Source organism: Dasypus novemcinctus, chromosome 2 (assembly GCF_030445035.2).
Source record: "Dasypus novemcinctus isolate mDasNov1 chromosome 2, mDasNov1.1.hap2, whole genome shotgun sequence".
Classification (NCBI taxonomy): Eukaryota; Metazoa; Chordata; class Mammalia; order Cingulata; family Dasypodidae; genus Dasypus; species Dasypus novemcinctus.
Window position 1 is genome coordinate 164,619,267 of NC_080674.1, and position 18,590 is coordinate 164,637,856.

Sequence of the window (18,590 nt, forward strand, 5' to 3'; positions counted from 1 at the left end):
GTTCTTCTGTGTCTGCTTCTGTTCTTGTCAGTGGCACTGGGAATCTGTGTCTCTTTTTATTACATCATCTTGCTGTGTCAGCTCTCTATATGTGCAATACCATTCCTGGGCAGGCTGCACTTACTTTTGCGCTGGGCAGCGCTCCTTGCACAGGGTGCACTCCTTGCACGTGGGGCTCCCCTATGCGGGGGACACCCCTGTGTGGCACGGCACTCTTTGTGCTCATCAGCACTGCACATGGGCCAGCTCCTAATGGGTCAAGGAGGCCCTGGGTTTGAACCCTGGACCTCCCATGTGGTAGGTGGCCACTCTATCTGTTGAGCCAAGTCTACTTCCCAAATATCGTTTTTGAGGTGATGAAAATGTTCTAAAGTTGATTGTGGTATTGGTTGCATACTTTGTGAATACTGTAACTGGATGAATTGTTGTGTGAATTATATCTCAATAAAACTGTTTTTTTTTTTTAAAGTCAAGTCCTAGTTGGGAGATCAGGGTTTGAATTGCAGTTCTACCCTTTCCTACCTGGGTAATTTGGCCTCAGTCATTTTACCTTCTGTAATTGTTTCCTTATCTGTGAAACAGGGTTATAATAGAAATAAGTATAGAGTGGGTGATATTCAAGAGTAGTTGAATCTGAAGGTTATCTGATAGTGGGAAAATTATGATGTAAGTTTTTTTTTTTGTCCCTATGCTCTTTTTTTTTCTTTTATTTTTAAAGAAGCTTTAGATTACATAAATATTACATCGAAATTATAGGTAATTCCTATGTACTCCCCTCTCTCCCTTCTACATTTTCCCCCATTGACAACACCTTTAATTAGTGTGGTACATTTGTTACAATTGATGAACAAATACTGAAGCATTGCTACTAACCATGGTTTGTAGTTTATATTATGGTTTATTTATACTTTGCACTGTACAATTTTGTGGGTTTTGACAAAATGTAGAATGGCCTTTTTTTCTCATTATGGTATCATGCATAACAATTCCAGTGTCCCAAAAATGCCCCATGTCACATGCGATTCTTCCTTCTCCCTCCCCTCTGAATCTTTGGTAGCCACTGTCCTTATATCAATATTACAAGTTCTTCCATTTCTAGAATAATAATAAGTCTGCTTTGGTCCATAATTTCATTTGCCCTTTATGTTTGTTCATTCCTCAATCTTGAGGATTTTGGGATGGTGATGCCCACTCTGCTTCTGATTGAGAGGGGGCTTAGATCCCATGGGGCAGATGGATGGAACTGTCTTGCTTGCACTTGTAGACACTGTTTTTGGGCATGGGCATTGTCCATTTATAATGTAAATTTGAGGGAGCTTGATTTTGCTGATTGCAGGAGGTAGCGTTTGTTTATTTCTTATTGGGCCCTAGTTCTTTGTTTAATTGGGTATCAGAAACATTTGGTACCTCAGGAATGATTTTTTTTTAAAAAAGATTTATTATTTTATTTAATTCCTCCTCCCCCCCTCCCCCCCCCCCCCTTTGTCTGTTCTCTGTGTCTGTTTGCTGTGTCTTGTTTCTTTGTCCGCTTCTGTTGTCGTCAGCGGCACGGGAAGTGTGGGCTGCGCCATTCCTGGGCAGGCTGCACTTTCTTTCGCGCTGGGTGGCTCTCCTTATGGGTGTACTCCTTGCACGTGGGGCTCCCCTACGCGGGGGACACCCCTGTGTGGCGCGGCACTCCTTGTGCGCATCAGCACTGCGCATGGGCCAGCTCCACACGGGTCAAGGAGGCCCGGGGCTTGAACCGTGGGCCTCCCATGTGGTAGACGGACACCCTAACCACTGGGCCAAGTCCGTTTCCCAGGAATGATTTTTAAATTGTTATTTGTAGGTTTTGGAGATTTCTTTGCGGTACAAAGAATACTTTTGGGGAGATAATCTGGGTTTTTCCTTTAACTCCATTTTTTAGTTGATTGCCAAAGCTATTGATTGTAACATAAAGGTAATATAATATAGGCAAGGAAAAAGTAAGGGTTATTTATACTGAGGGGTTTGTGAACGTGTACTTAAGATGGAACAGAAGACTCTGATTTTTTTTATTATTTTGAGGTACCGGGGATTGAACCCAGGATCTTATACGTGGGAAGCAGGTGCTTAATCACTGAGCCATATTCACTCCCCAACAAAACTTTTTTTTTGTTTTTTTTAGAAGGTACCAGGGATTGAACCTGGGGCCTCATACATGGGAAGGAGGCACTGAAACCACCACTGAGCTACACAGATGTAGGGATGTTGGGTGTGGGTGTGTATATGTATTGATATAGAAAATAGTCTGAAATGATATATAAACTGAGTTGTGAACAGTTATTTCTATTGGGCGATATTATAAGAATGTTTGTATTTTTATTTTCTGCTTTTAAAAAATATTTTTGTATTGGTTGATTTTGTGTTTTTCTTTAAATAATGCATAAATGTGTATCTTTTATACTTAGGAAATTTGGTGTGTGTAAAAAAATCCCATTTTCTTCTGTCGTAGAGACAAGATTTCTACTTTGCATACTTGTGGGAATGCTGGAGAATGAATTGATTTATTCTTAAATTAAGCATTTAAATTTTATTTGTAAGGTGATGTTAATTAGTATTTATTGTTCATTACTTCAGCATATTATCTACCAGCTAATAAGTGAACATCTTGTCTTTTAGCGAGGACATGTACTCTCAGGATTCCATAGATCTCCTTGCTAACTCAGGACTGCAGTTCCAGAAACATGAAGAGGAAGGGATTGACACGTTGCACTTTGCAGAGCTGCTTATGACATCGGGGGTGGTTCTCTGCGACAATGTCAAATGGCTTTCATTTCACAGGTCAGATCTAGAGAATGTGTAATCTCTTTCCTGCTTTGGTCCTTGCTGGAGCAGTGAATTGCATTTTTTTTGTGTGTGTGTAGTCCTTTTGGCTCTCTTCTCTTAATCAGTAGCAGTTATTAAATTGAAATGGCTAATGTTGCTCTGGTTTCAGCTTTTTATTTTTTATTTATTTATTTTTTAAGCTTGACTTTATTTTTCATAATGGGACATTCATTGCACTTGGTGAATACATCTCTGAGCACTGCTGCACCACATGGTCATGTTTCAGCTTTTTAAAAACACTTTGGTGCTCATACTGGTTTGTTTGACATAGCATTGGGCTCTGTCACATGGCCATCCGAGGGTACAATTCTAAGTGGAAAGTTGGAAGGCAGGGATGATGGTAGTATCTGGTCCTCTTTTTCTTACCATTTAAATGACTGCCTTGGAGTTCCCAGATACTTGAAAGCCAGATTTCCTTGAGATGACTTTGCCTTTTCTGTACTTTTGAATTTTTGATTTATAACTCACATTTATAAACCCTTGAGTTCTCTATATATTTCTCATATTAGTTTGTTATTTAATAGAAGCTTCTGGTTACCATTGGAAAATTAAGACTGTGAAAGTTCATAATGAGACATAATATTACAAGCTTTGAGAAATAAAGTGGATGGGCAGTATGACCTGATAACTGCTGCTTTTTAACCTCTGTGCCTAATTCTTTCCTTGTAGTGGCTATGATTTTGGCTACATGGTAAAGTTGCTTACAGATTCTCGTTTGCCAGAAGAGGAACATGAATTCTTTCATATTCTGAACCTTTTCTTCCCATCCATTTATGACGTGAAATACCTGATGAAGAGTTGCAAAAATCTTAAGGTACACAATATTTTTCCTAATATTAATAATGTAAAAAAAGAACAAAATTCACCCATGACATTTTGCTTTATCACTTTTTGTTCAGCATTTCTTTAGGGGCCAGCATTGTGCTGGGTGACTGGCACACGGATTTGTGTGGCACCTGTCTTTTAAACTTGGGCATGAAGGGAGCTCTCTCTTTCTCTGCCAAGGCAGGCATTCCTCATGTGAAGCCTTTGGACCTGGTGAAAGAGTTGACAACATTAGGGGTTTTGTGCAGTTTGTTACAGATGGAGTCTGTACTGTGTACCAGATTCTCACTACCCTAATAGTTGACATGTGAGGTTTACTGTCCAAAATTGAATTGACATTTACTATTTCCTCAACTTTGTTTTACTGGTTTGTACTTTAGAGGGGAGAGGTCTGGCAAAATTAATGATATAGAATATAAAGGAGCAAAATGTGGAATGTAACACGTTACATTGGGAGAGAAGAAGAGAGTTAAGGGCCGGAAAGAGAGGATACTGCTGGGACTCCTCCTACGTCCCACCACCAGAGTGAACTCAAGAAAGGAATTGATTGACTCCAGTAGAGGAGTGGTAGGTCTGTAATATGTTTGTTTCCCCTTCACCTCCAGGGAGGTCTTCAGGAAGTTGCTGATCAGTTGGATTTGCAGAGAATTGGAAGGCAGCACCAGGCAGGCTCAGACTCACTGCTGACGGGAATGGCATTCTTCAGGATGAAAGAGGTAAGCTCTGTTGAATCCGGGGGCCCATCTGCAGTAACTTGTTGAAGGCTAAAGAGGTGTGATCTTTGTGGGCTGAGGTATGTTGAAATCTTCTGGTTTCGGTTGGAAGTTAACGGCTACTTTCAAGACCTTTTTTTCCCGTTGTTATGATGTTCATATCAAATGTAGTTTGAGAGGCAGTAATAGATTCTTTTTTTTTTTTTAAAAGATTTATTTATTTTTATTTATTTCTCTACCCTCCCCCCCACCCTGGTTGTCTGTTCTCTGTGTCTATTTGCTGTGTCTTTGTCCGCTTCTGTTGTCGTCAGCGGCACAGGAATCTGTATTCCTCTTTTTGTTGTTGTTGCGTTATCTTGTTGTCTCAGCTCTCCATGTTTGTGGCACCATTCCTAGGCAGGCTGGACTTTCTTTTGCGCTGGGCAGCTTTCCTTATGGGTCGCAATTCTTGCGCATGGGGCTCCCCTATACAGGGGACACCCCTGCGTGGCACGGCACTCCTTGTGCGCATCAGCACTGCGCATGGGCCAGCTCCACACTGGTCAAGGAGGCCCGGGGTTTGAACTGCGGACCTCCCATGTGGTAGATGGATGCCCTAATCACTGGGCCAAGTCCACCGCCAGTAATGGATTCTGAAGTGGAAGTCACTCAGTATACCGAAGTCCAGAAAGATTACAGGCATACCTCGTTTTATTGCACTTTGTGGATAATGTGTTTTTTACTAATAGAAAGTTTCTGGTAAACCTGCGTCGAGTGGGTGTATTGGCATCATTTTTCCAATGCTCGTGCTCTTTTCCTGTCTTTGTGTCACATTTTGGTAATTCTCACAATATTTCAAACTTTTCCATTATTAGTATTTCTCTTATGATTGAGTGATCAGTGATCTTTGATGTTACTATTGTAATTGTTTTGGGGCGCCATGAACTGCATCCATATAAGATGACAAACTTTCAATAAATGTGTGTGTTTTGACTGCTCCACGCATTGGCTGTTCCCCTGTCTCTTTCCCTCTCCTCAGGCCTCCCTGTTCCCTGAGATATATAACATTAATTACCCTACAGTGGCCTCTTAGTGTTCAAGTGAAAGGAGACTTTGTAAGGCTATAGCTGTTATAATAATGATTCCTCTGGTGGGTCTGGGCAAAATAAATTGAAAACCTTCTGGAAAGGATTCACTACTTTGGATGCATTTAAGAACATTTGTGATTCATGGGAGGAGGTCAAAATATCCACATTAACAGGAATTATGGGTGACTTTGAAGGGTTCAGGACTTCAGTGGAGGAAGTAATTGCAGATGTGGGGGTAATAACAAGAGAACTAGAATTAAAAGTGAAACCTGAAGATGTGACTTGAATCGCTGCAATTTCATGATAAAACTTGAGCAGATGAGTAGTTGCTTCTTATGGATGAGCAAAGAAAGTGGTTTCTTGCGATGAAATCTACTGATGAAGATGCTGTGAGCATTGTTGAAATGACAAGAAAGGATTAGAATATTACATAAACTTAGTTGATAAAGCAGTGGCAGGGTTTGAGAGGATCAACTCGTTTTAAACTAAGTTCTACTGTGGGTAAAATGCTATGAAACAGCATTGCATGCTACAGGGAGATCTTGTGAAACGAAGAGTCCATCAATGTGGCAAACTTCATTTTGGTCTTGTTTTAAGAAATTGCCACAGTCACCCCACCTTTCAGAAACTGCCACCCTGATCAGCCAGCAGCCATCAACATCAGGGCAAGACTCTCCACCAGCAAAAAGATGACAGTTCACTGAAGGCTCAGAGGATGGTTAGCATTTTTTTAGCAATAAAGTATTTTTTTATTAAGGCATATACATTTCTATAGACATGATGCTATTGCATACTTAATAAAACACAGTATAGTATAAACATAACTTTTACGTGTACTGGAAAACCATGAAATTTGTGACTTTATTGCAATGTTCACTTTATTGTGATGGTCTGGAACTGAACCCCTACTATCTCTGAAGTATACTTGTATTTGGGGTTCAGGAGCTCTAAGCCTTTGAATGATTTGCTTTTCTTCTGATTTCTAGAATATGGACACATTTGTTCCATGTATTTTATGTTAAATTATGTTAATTATCAAATACTATATTGCATTTATTACAATTCATTAGTGAAAAGACAGTTTCCTTTATGGTTTCTTTACTCAACCCACTCAATGTTTTAAAATGTGTTTGAAGATGTAGAGGGCATGAGATGCTACTTTGTATAGCTGCTATAACTCAGCATGTGCCAGGCAGTGTTTTAAGCCAGTGCTTCTTAAGTGAGGGCAGTTTTGCCCCCCAGGGGACATTTAAGAATACCTGTCATAACGGGGGTGGGGGGGTGAGGGAGTGTTATTCAGGGATGTTGCTAAACTTTCTACAGTACCCTGGATTTTATGCAATAAAAATTGCCTAGACTAATAGTTGCTAAGGTTGATAGACTCTGCTCTAAGTCTTACTGTTTATTATCTTACTCCTTATAAAAACCTATTGTATTACCCCATTTTAAAGATAGGGAACTATTAAGAGAGTTGAAGTGACTTTCCCAAGTGTACACAGTGAGTCAGTTTGAGTCTTAACTATTGCACTGCCTATTAAAGAGATGGAGATGGGAGAGGGGAGCAGATGTAGCTCAAGTGGTTGAGTGCAGCTTCCTATCTATGAGGTCCCAGGTTTGATTCCCAGTACCTCCTAAAAACAAACAAACAAAAAAACCAACTCTTACATGAGAGTGGATGTAGCTCAGTGGTTGAACCCCTGCTTCCCATAAACGAGGTCCTGGGTTCAATTCCTGGTAACTTCTAAAAGAAAGAAAGAAAGAAAAAAAAAGACATGGGGGCACTTGTATTAAACTTCTGCACAGGGATCCTGGCAGTAAAAGAACTTGTGAAAGTATAAGTCTGTTCAGAAAGAAGGAGCCTGTATTTAGAGAAAGGAGTATGAAAACACTATATATGGGAAAGGCTTGGCTTGCTTGCATGCTTTTTGCTGGGTTTTCAGTGCTTTAATAGAGTTGGGAGGTGCTAATATGGTAGTGCTGACTTTGAATCTTGGTCTGATTCTTACCACGGGTTCTCTGTCTCATTCTGCAGTTGTTTTTTGAGGACAGTATTGATGATGCTAAGTACTGTGGGCGGCTCTATGGCCTAGGCACGGGAGTGGCCCAGAAGCAGAATGAGGATGTGGACTCTGCCCAGGAGAAGATGAGCATCCTGGCGATCATCAACAACATGCAGCAGTGATGGTGGCGAGGCTCTGCAGGATGGGCCCGGGCCCAGAGTGGTGCTTACTTGCTGACTGTGTAGACTTCCCCCTTCCCCAAGAGAAAACGCCTCTTTTGAGCAAACTGTACCTACCATCTGCATTGAGCAGAAAGACTTTTGTTTTACCGAAGACAAAAGATGTCTTTATTTTAGATCCAGAAGAGGGGAGTTTGCTCTGAATTTGTAAACAAGTCTTTCCTATTCCTCATCCCCAAGCCTCTCCTCTCCAGTTGCCTCTTGCCACCAGCGTCCATGACTCATTTGACACCTTTTTAAATATCCAGGACAAGTCAGAAACAAACTAGTAAAATGTATATAACTCTTACTTGTTGTCATTCTTTTTCTTTTAAATTTGTTGCTAATCCCTGAGAATGAAGACATCTTGCTGAATCTCAGCTGAGCTGAGGGCATCCAGGGAAAATGGAACAAAACGATGTTCTTTGAAGTGGGCTATAGATGTTGAGTCTTTTTCTTCCTTTTTCCTCCCCTCCCCCATCCTTTTTTTTTTTTAAGTTTCTCGAGGACGTTTGTTTTCCTCTCACTTTGGTAGTCTTTCTTTTTGTATTACTATATGGAAATGAATTACTCAGTGCTGAAATTTGAAGACCAGATAATGAAAACTTTTCTTAAAAGCAAATGGTTCTACTGTATCTGTCTACCCCTTCATGAGAAACTCCAGAATGGGTACCAAGTTGACACTTAACGTGTCTGTACGTCTACGTTCCATTTTGCTACTGGGATCTGCTGTCACATGTGTATTATCTGAAATCATTTTAAGTTTTCATATAATAAAATATCCTGGATTTGAGCCTGAAGGAAATTAAAAAGATCATATTTTTTTGGATCATAAATCTATTGTATTTTCAGTAATGTTATTTCAGATAGTCACCTGTACTCTCTCACCTTTTTGTTTTCCCTGCTTTTCCTTTCAGCAAACCTGAGGAGAAGTTGGGGAGATGGTTTAATGTGAGTACCAGAAATGTATAAGTCTTTAAAAATTTATAGTGGTCACATGTAAACAGGGCAGTAAAGGAATTTTTGTTTATAGAGTTCTCTTGGAGTAATATCCCACAACTGGGGTAGGAAGCTCAGGACCTTTTTTTTTTCTTTTTTTTTTTTAAATCTAGTCATTTGAAAAGTACACTGTATTTTCTGAATGACTACAGTATGGACAATTTCTAAAAACCAAGAACCCCTTTGGAATGGTGGAAATTAAAACTGGTAACTCACTGACGTGGGTGAATAGCTTTGCATTTTAAAAAGCTTATGGAAAATTCAATTTGAAATCATTCAAAAATGTCAAGTATTATAAGCTGATATTTAAGATGCTTGTAAATATTATTTATGTTTTTAATTTTGTAAAATAAAGATTTTTTTTAACCACTGGCATGGAGGTTTGGTTTTTTATAGTTATGAATTGCTGACTCTGTAACACGGTTTTGACTTCAATGACATGGAAGCATCTTTTCTATCTCCAAACTTTTGCCTCCATTTACAAGTTTCCATGCATACAGAAAGTCTCATTTTGTGGGAAGTTTTCAGTGAGCAACTGTATAAATGAATTGTCTTTTCATTTCATATGCCTGCTGCTTTTCAGGCCTTAGTGGCAATCTAGTTTAGTTCTTTTAATTCTATTTCTTGTGGCCACTCCATTATTTATGATGGATTAGCTTATTATTTAGTGAAATTCTTTTAGACAAACTGAAATTCTGATATTCTAGACTTGGCTCAGGATTGTTCCCAGCCCTTTTTCTATTGGTACCAAAAATGTGGGGTTATAAGAAATCAGGTACAGAAGCCAATTTAGGGATTTTGACTGGGATGCTCAAGTATATAGAAAAAGGTGTTTCATCTAAGAGTTGTGGTAAAAGCAGCATGCATCAGTGGTTCTCAACCAGGTGCTTTGGCATGCTGTTCACTGCGAGCCTTATACAGATGTACTTCCAAATTTGGACCAAACTAGGCAATTTATCTTTGCCGCTGTTGAGAACGGTTACTGTTAGGAGAAATGTTCAGACAGAGTCTATTAGAACTGGCAAGAACTTCACCTGTTGTATATATGAGTAGCAAGCAGGGCTGTGTGAGTGGTTATACTCAGAAAGGGATGGTCCTGAAAGGTGACCAAGAGGTGAATGCTATCTCTGGGTTTAAGGGACTCCCTCCACATATATTGCCAAGTGTTCTTGAGTTCCTCTCTTTTAACTCAATAGTGGTGACTGCTAATCACAAATCTAGTTTTTAGCCAGTGCTGGTATGAATCAGTTTAGAGTCCTTAACTTACAAGCTATTAATGAAGAGTATTATTTCCTTCAGTTGCCTAGTTTATTAGTCAGTACATTTTCATTGAGCACCACTAGACACTAAGTAAATGGTAGGAATAAAATAACACATAGAAGACATAATTTCTACCCATGGGGCCAGACAGTAAATAATTCACACAAATTGTATTTGTGAAATCTTAGTAAAAAGAAATACAAGATACTGATGTCATTGAGGCTGAAGTTCAGAGACAGTCTTATTATACAGAAAGGACATTTAAGCTGATATCTAACAGACAGATTAACATTGAGCCAGGCAGAGAAATATGGACAAAGACCCTGAGGTGACAAGGTAACTTCGGTTACAGCAGCTAAGAGACCAGTGTGGCTGAAATCTAGAAGCAACAGTGAATGTCCAGAGAGAGCGACCCAAGAGGTAAAGGCCAGGATCAGGCTATGTCTTGTAAGTCACATTGAAGATTTCTTTTTTTTCCTAAGAGCAATGGGTAACTACTGAAAGGTGTAAGCAGGGAATTGAAAAGATCTGATATCCAATTTAGAACAGTCACTGTCATATGGAGAATTAGGGAAAGATGAGACAACAGATTGAGAGATATTAGAAAGTGATTGCTGTTATGTGGCTAACAGGATATTGGATGGTAGTTTGGATTACTGTTGGAGGTAAGGGAGAGATTGATGATATAGCTTATCCATTCAGAAGCTTGATTCCAACTCTCAGTGCTTTGGCTCTTTGTAGTTCTGATAGTCAGGGAGAAATAAATGTGAACCATTCATTCAAATTAAAATAGCTTGAACACATTAAAATTAGAATAGCTTATTACATTAAGCTAAAAAAAAGGAGTGTTTAAAGAGGAAACTGAGGGAAACGGACTTTGGCCCAGTGGTTAGGGCGTCCGTCTACCATATGGGAGGTCCGCGGTTCAAACCCCGGGCCTCCCTGACCTGTGTGGAGCTGGCCATGCGCAGTGCTGATGCGCGCAAGGAGTGCCGTGCTACGCAAGGGTGTCCCCCGCGTAGAGGAGCCCCACTCGCAAGGAGTGCGCCCGTGAGGAAAGCCGCCCAGCGTGAAAAGAAAGTGCAGCCTGCCCAGGAATGGCGCCGCCCACACTTCCCGTGCCGCTGACGACAACAGAAGCGGACAAAGAAACAAGACGCAGCAAATAGACACCAAGAACAGACAACCAGGGGAGGGGGGGAAATTAAATAAATAAATAAATCTTTAAAAAAAAAAAAAATAAAGAGGAAACTGAGTTTTGTCATTTCTTTTATGCTGCTGGGTAGTTTTGCTTGTTGTCAAGTAGTTATTTCTTGTTCTCACCCAAACGGTAACTGAACAGTTCTAAGGTTACTCTACTCACAGGTAATGGTTTTGGTAGATCACAAAGAGTTAAGGGCATTTAGAGTTTTTAGGGAATATATATTTTTTCTATCTTTGTAGGTTACCTGGTTCATTTTAGCAAAAATTGTAGAATTGGTATTCAGTTCTCTACTTAGCCATGCCTACTTCTATCTTTGCAACAAGATTCTCCAACCCCTGGTATCAATGCACTCTTTATATATACTTGAGTGTATAAAGAACGAGGGTCTAAATTCTACAATATTTCCATTTTAGAGTACATCATTTTTTAATATCTAAAGCTAGCTTGAATAAAAAATCAGTAGAATCAGATCTTTGAAATCTGCCTCTTAAACTTCATTTTTTCCTTCCTGGAGAGAGTTAATTTCATCCTTGTTCACAATCACCCCAACTCTACTACGTAAATGAAAAATAAACTGGACACTCAAGAAGAAAAGCCTTCACAATGAATCCCAAAAGAAAGTAATCCAATTATTGGGAAGGAGTGTTTCTTACCAACCCCACCCCAGAATGTCTGATTTTTTTTTTAATAAGTCTTAGTAACTGGGGTATTATAGAAACATCTGTTCCTGACATTGTTCCAGTGTTTACATGACCAAAGAGAACAGACCTCAAGAGAATGCTTATTAGTCAGAATAGTAAGAACAATGATTTATAAAGTAGTTTGTAGGGCTGCATTATGCTAAAGCTGGAGTCTAGTGATCCAAAAGTCATACATGCAAAATTAGGAATGTGCATTTTTCTTCTGATACAGCAGTTTCTTCCTGAGCTATTTGATCAACGATCATTTCTTACAAAACTGAAGGGAAAAGACACATCTGAGTTAGTTATTTGTTCTTCTAAAAGCTTTTAGTGTTTTGTCCAAATATGTAATTACATAAAAAAATGAAACAAAAACCAAATTCCCAACCTAATGTTCAACATGATGTGTAAGGCCTATTTCATATTCAAACTTCAATCTTTGAAAGAGTAGAGGGGAGAGCTTGGCTTAACTAAAACACATACACAAAACTACACCAATGGTCATAAAATGTAACAATTCTGTCTCTTTCAAGAATGACATATATATGATCAGGTGAAGTTTTTATAAAGGTAGCTTGTGTCTGAGAGCATAACACTTTGGGTGATTAAAAAATGTTTCTCCTCTTTGGGTGAAACCTGCTAAGGCTTTAGAGATGACCAACAATCACTCTGCAGGTGTTTCTGAGTAACTACAGCCAGCTTTTCATTATCTGTCCTTTAGTAGAAAACCATAATTAAGTCCAAAGGATCTGACTCTTTAATCAAAGTCAGATTCCACTGTGTCTAAGGGTAGAGTTGATTCAAACTTGAACTCTGTTTATATTGTTTTGGGTCACTGCAAAAGCATTTTGGGATCAGAGTAAGTGTCTGCTGAGGTGTAACTGCAGAGATGAAAGATGTTGAATGTTTTCAATTTGGCAGTTTCTGAAAGATCCTTGAAAGTTCATGTGGAGAAGGTCTGGCAGTGTCTTTTGTAAACTTTAGTGCTGCCGTATTTCTGAAGGAGTTCTTGGGCCTGTTGCCGCATTTCCTGGGACACATAGCCAGGACACTGGGACCCAATGTGAAGCAGGACAAGGCAGCACTCCAGCACATCTGGGAACGGCCAGGTCTGAAAGAGGATATAGAAATGAATAACGAAGCATTTGCAAAACAGCCACAAACACTTGTGCAGAAGGCAGTTGTAACACAGACTGCACTGACTGACACTTCTCAAGCATAGCTGAGACGTTTCTCTCATAAAGTTCTTTATCATACTCTAAGGGGAGATGATAAACTGGAATGGATACAGAGATTTCCTTCTTAAACAATACAATTTTTCAAGAGCCCTGCTAAAATACACTGAAAAAAGGATGCTTCTATTATTGTTAGGACTACATCCAAATATGAATTTGTAACTATCTTATCTCCTAACTGCGAAATTTGTTTGGTTTCTCTTAAGACTAATGTATGGAATTGCTAGTTTGATCAATAATTCTACTATCATAAAACATTTTTGCCAACTAAAGGGAACTGGATCTTAAGTTTTTAAGCACATATACATACATGTGTAGAGATTTCAGAAAATGAACACAGAAGTGGATAATCTTTAAGAATTTGGTGTACTTTTAGAAAGTATAATAATACAAAAAGTAATGTTTTACCAAATGAACTGCTATAAATCTTACCTTAATACTCTCAGGAAACTTAGCCATTCTCTCATTTGCCTCTGTAAGCCTTTTGGTTAATTCAGGCAGAGAAACTGGTTCATTTTTTTCTTCTTTACTAGTAATAAAATGACAGTACAGGTCATGTCTTGCCCCAGATAGCTTTTTGGTCTATTATCCTATAAAATTCTTTTATTACCTGGTCTGTCTCCCCATCTTTTATAAAAATAAAAGTCAAGACAATTTATTGTGGGATGTGATGTAAACCAAACTTTTCAAAAAGCAATATTATTCTCTAATTTTAGTCTCAGACACATAGCCCCAGTGACAATTTAGGATGTGTAAGAGATTAGAGCTATAGCCAAGCACAGAGGGCCTGGATTTCTCTGGGGGAACAGTCAGAGCAGAAGCTCCTAATCTGGGGATGTATGAATGAACATTTTTCTGGGTAGGAGATCTTAAGCTTTTGAAAGAGGCCCTCTGATCCACAGGCTAAGAGCCCCCTTTTAGGTATTTTTCTTGTTATAAAAACCAAACCTAAAGCTGCCTAGAGTGAAGCAGCTTACCATGGAAATGACCCATTCTCTGATTCATGATTTCAATGGATACATTTTTGGAGGATTAAAATAAGGACTTTAAAGTTTCTTAGTTTTACTTTTTAAAAGTTAGTAGAAGTTTATTGATTAGTACTATTTACTATGTTCTAGAGAGCATATTCAAGGTAAAAGGCATTCAGCATAGTAACCAATTTTTTTCGAGGTACCAGTGTCAAGGGATTGAACCCAGGACCTTGTATGTTGGAAGCCAGTGCTCAACCACTGAGCCACATTGGCTTCCCTGAGTTGTTTTGTTTTGCTTGTTTTTTTTAGGAGGGAGCTGAACCTGGGACCTCCCATGTGGTAGGTGAATGGTCAATTGCTTGAGCCACTCCCGCTACCCTGATCAATTTTTAAGCACTGCAAAACCCCACGGCAAAGCACCCTGTGTGAAAATGCAAATTCAGCTCTACAAGAAGTATTTATCTGCTCCTGTCCTCCATCTGACCCCTATTTTCAAATGGGTGTGATTAGGAAGCCACCACACTCTAATCATTTGGGATTTCCTCGGTTCAGTATGCAGTTTTATATACTACACCCTTCTTGTATTAATGATGCAATAATGCATGACTTTTTTTTGGAACCCACTTATTGCACAATAGCAGGATTTTATTGTACTATTATTATTAGCAATATAGTGTAATTTCACTTAATTCTCCAAACAACTGAAGAAAGAAACTTCTTGCCTAAGGTCACCCAGCCAAGCCAGGATTAAAACTCATATCTGATTCCAAAGCCTGTGCCTTACTTAGTATGTTAATGCTGCCATTGAATGACCTGATTAATATCATGCATTTAGTTTTATCCAGTTACGTGAGAATCCAGCACCACCTTTTGAATTCCACCTTGTACATAACGCAACACTTACAACTGGCTCTGAGGACTAGCGAGGGACTTTTCTGCTTCTTGCTCAGGTTCACTCCTATCAGGACCATTCACTGTGGATTTACAGAGTTGACTCTTCTGGTGCTGGCGGATCATTTCCGCCAAAGTGTCCTGGACTTCAGCAATGGTTCTCTGGGAGTTCTGGAGACTGGCATGCTTTTCTGAAAAGAGCTCGTTACAAGCATTCAGCATTCGTTCACTGTCTTCTTTGAGTCTCAAGTTTCCAGGCTCACTTGGCTCTGATTGAGAGGCTTCAGGGTCAGATTCTTTAGGGCTGGCATCATCCAAATTCTGACTTTGCTCAACACAGTTCTCCCTTCTATGATCAACCCTTACCCAGACACTGGATTCGGGGCAAGGCCTGGAGAGGGACCACCAGAATTCATACAGACGTCCATAAATAAAAAAGGCCTCCAAACTTTTGAGAGCTGGCGTGCCAGGGGACTGATGTTCACCCAGTTTGGATCTTAGGTGGTCACAGCCTAAGGGAAGAAGAAAATGATTTTGGGTTGTGTATTGCTTTATTTGCCAGAAACCTGGCTTCCTGCCCTCTTTTTTCTGCTACCTACCATTCTATGAGGCAGACTCCAAGAAAAAGGAGAGCAGTAGTCCACTGGACCACATCCCACTGTACTGAAGGTTCTGGGGTCACACTGACTAAGGTAAGATCACACTATATCACTGAAAAATCTTAATAATCTAGTTAATCACGCAGCCCAAGGATTGCCTATCTTTTTGTTATGCTTCTCCATTCTTACTAACTTCTGACCATATTACAGTTTTTCTCCTTCTCTCTTAAAGTGACTATGTGGAAAGTGTGCAGGAGGCAGAATGGTGGGTAAAGGCCAGGAAAGGAAATGGCTCAGTTGTTCTGGCCACCACCAGGAGGTCAGATAAGAGGATTCAACCTGCCCACTAAAACGACCTAACTGGCCAGTCTCTTCCTGTTAATAAACTATGGTGATGGCAGCTACAGGTTATAGCATTTGCCAGTGGGTGGGCCCCAGTCAGAGGTGGCAGTCAGTTACCCTCAGGAAGAAAGACTGAAAAGACTTCCTGCATGATGGTGAAGTTGCCAGCATTGTAGCTCCGGACCACAGCCTGAAGCAGAGCTTTCACAGCCTCATCCCAGGCGGACACCTCTTGGTTCAGTACTGCCAAGGTCAAATCATGGCAGATGTGAAGCAGGAGCTGAAGGGAGAAGCCAACAGTCTCAGTTAAACATCCCCCTATGGCAGGCACTGAAGATAACACTAGAAATGTTCCTATTAACTGCACTTGGTAACAAGCATATAAAAGTGACATTTAAGAAAGGTCTATCTGGGAAACGGACTTTGGCCCAGTGGTTAGGGCGTCCGTCTACCATATGGGAGGTCCGCGGTTCAAACCCCCGGCCTCCTTGACCCGTGTGGAGCTGGCCATGCGCAGTGCTGATGCGCGCAAGGAGTGCCATGCCACGCAAGGGTGTCCCCCGCGTGGGGGAGCCCCACGCGCAAGGAGTGCGCCCGTGAGGAGAGCCGCCCAGCGTGAAAAGAAAGAGCAGCCTGCCCAGGAATGGTGCCGCCCACACTTCCCGTGCCGCTGAGGACAACAGAAGCGGACAAAGAAACGAGACGCAGCAAATAGACACCAAGAACAGACAACCAGGGGAGGGGGGGAAATTAAATAAATAAATAAATCTTTAAAAAAAAAAAAAAAAAAAAAAAAAAAAAAAAAAAAGAAAGGTCTATCTAACTATTTATACTGCCCAGCAGAAACTTTCATACCTAGTTGCACAGCAACACATATGTTAAAGTCTGTTCATGCCTAGAAAATACCTTGACATTTGCACTTGACTAAATTAAAAAGTTAGTCAATCCCTCTCCCTGCCTCCTGGCAACCACTGATCTGTTTTTTGCTACTAAAATTTTGCCTTTTCTAGAAAATGAATAATGGAATTATATAGATTTTCTATCTTGGTTCTTTCACAAAGCATAATGCTTTTGAGATTCATTGATGTTATCTGACTAGCACAGTACTCCACTGGTGGGATATGCATTGATTTACATATTCATTCACCAAGTGATGGACATTTGGGTTGTTTCAAGTTGTTGGCTATTTGAATAAAGCTGCTCTGAACATTTGTGTACAAGTCTTTATGTGGACACATGATTTCATTTCTCTTAGTGAAATATCCAGAGATGATAGGCTAGATCTTGTGGCCTGTACGTGTAACTTGATAAGAAATTACCAAATTGTTTTTCATAGTGCTGTATCATTTGAGGATCTTGTCTCCCCTTTTAAAAACAGAGTAGAAATACTGAAGGGTGTTCACTGGATGGATATATCAGTTAAAATCAATCAACTTGGTCTCTGTATTGACACGGATAGATTTTACCATGGTCAGTGAAATAGACAAGTCACAAAATAGTGCATATGGTATGATATAGAGGTTGTCTTTCATCAACTAGGAAAGAGAATGGGATTGAGGAAGAAAACAAGAGGGGCTTCACCTTTACCTGTCAAGCTGTAGCTTATCAAAAACCAAATCCCAAAATCCCGTGTAGCAAAACAATGCCAACATTTGTTAATTATGGGTTGTGGGTACTTGTTTTAGTGTTCTCTGTGCTTTTCTTTTCCTTTTTAAACTTAAGAAAACAAAAATAGTGAATACTGATCTAACTTCAAATCTAAAGGGCTTTGATTAGTCTGGAGGGCCTTTCCTGGGCCTGCTTTATACCATTCTGAAATGTAAATTGGTATTCTAATTGTGCCCCTATTATATTAGTCATGGATTAAGGAAGTCTTGCTACTGAATGATTAATATCAAATGCTGGTGCAAATGGAGTACCTGTTTGCAGGGAGTGTTATTTGTAGCTGAAGGGTACTCGATGCTTTGTAGCTTCTGAAGTGCTGCCTGAAACTGCAGTGGGGTATCAAGGCCAAAGACGTTCTTCCACACTGCAGTCACCCTCTCCACGAAGGGCCCTTCAGTGCCTGTGGTCCAGGCATGGTAAGAAGAGGAGGAGTTTCTGCACTCTGAAAGCTGCCTTTCTTCCAGATGTTTGGACAGTAGCTCAAGAAGACAAAACACCAGTCTCTGACCCTGGAGCCAAACAACAAAGGAAAGGACATGTTATGCAAGGAAAAGTGTTTTCATTTTGTAGAGAACTCTCTCCATTTTTATTTTTGTAGAGAATTTTCTCCATTTCCTCAGTTATCCCCTTTTCATCTCCAGTGACCACACTCCTTTGGAGGGCTGCTTGCCTAATATGAGGGGTGCCTTATGAGGAAATTCCAACCCAAGCCCTTGGAATCCAAGCAACCATTTTTATAACACAGAGCTCCAACCACAGCCCTATGCTACAATTTAAGCCACATACAGGCCAACCATCTAAGACGTGTGGCTAGTTTCGAGAAAGATGGCTGGACCTATCTGCTCAAAGTTCAGATTAAGGAATGCAGAAATGAAGTGAATTGGCATAAAGTGCTGAAGCACACAAGCTGTGTAGATCTGAGAACTGGGGCAGGTAATATGAGTTGGGTCCAAATAGAACACAGGGAGTCAAGGTGGAAAAGGCATGGAAAGTTTTTTGTTGGATTTCAGTTGCCATGAGATTCTCTGTGTAGACATATAATAATCTTTTCTCCAGTAAGGTTGGGAGGGT

The 18,590-nt window shown here is 40.1% G+C and overlaps 2 protein-coding genes across 8 annotated transcripts in view; one reads left to right on the forward strand and one right to left on the reverse strand.

The window, feature by feature from the left end:
• CNOT8 (CCR4-NOT transcription complex subunit 8) overlaps positions 1-9,047 on the forward strand; it is a 35,049-nt gene extending 26,002 nt beyond the window's left edge. For all 3 annotated transcript variants that reach the window (XM_058281291.2, XM_004482590.5, XM_004482589.5), the window contains exons 4-7: positions 2,644-2,805; positions 3,520-3,664; positions 4,281-4,391; positions 7,488-9,047. In XM_058281291.2, coding sequence (XP_058137274.1) covers positions 2,644-2,805; positions 3,520-3,664; positions 4,281-4,391; positions 7,488-7,637 — 568 coding nt within the window. In that variant the 3' untranslated portion in view covers positions 7,638-9,047. The remainder of the gene's footprint in view (positions 1-2,643; positions 2,806-3,519; positions 3,665-4,280; positions 4,392-7,487) is intronic.
• A 1,349-nt stretch (positions 9,048-10,396) lies between these two features.
• Positions 10,397-18,590, reverse strand: part of GEMIN5 (gem nuclear organelle associated protein 5) — a 43,791-nt gene continuing 35,597 nt past the window's right edge. For all 5 annotated transcript variants that reach the window (XM_058281267.1, XM_004485313.3, XM_058281255.2 and 2 more), the window contains 5 exons: positions 17,774-18,028; positions 15,972-16,134; positions 14,927-15,425; positions 13,484-13,580; positions 10,397-12,927 (listed from right to left, as the gene is read on the reverse strand). In XM_058281267.1, the coding sequence (XP_058137250.1) occupies positions 12,760-12,927; positions 13,484-13,580; positions 14,927-15,425; positions 15,972-16,134; positions 17,774-18,028 (1,182 nt within the window). In that variant the 3' untranslated portion in view covers positions 10,397-12,759. The remainder of the gene's footprint in view (positions 12,928-13,483; positions 13,581-14,926; positions 15,426-15,971; positions 16,135-17,773; positions 18,029-18,590) is intronic.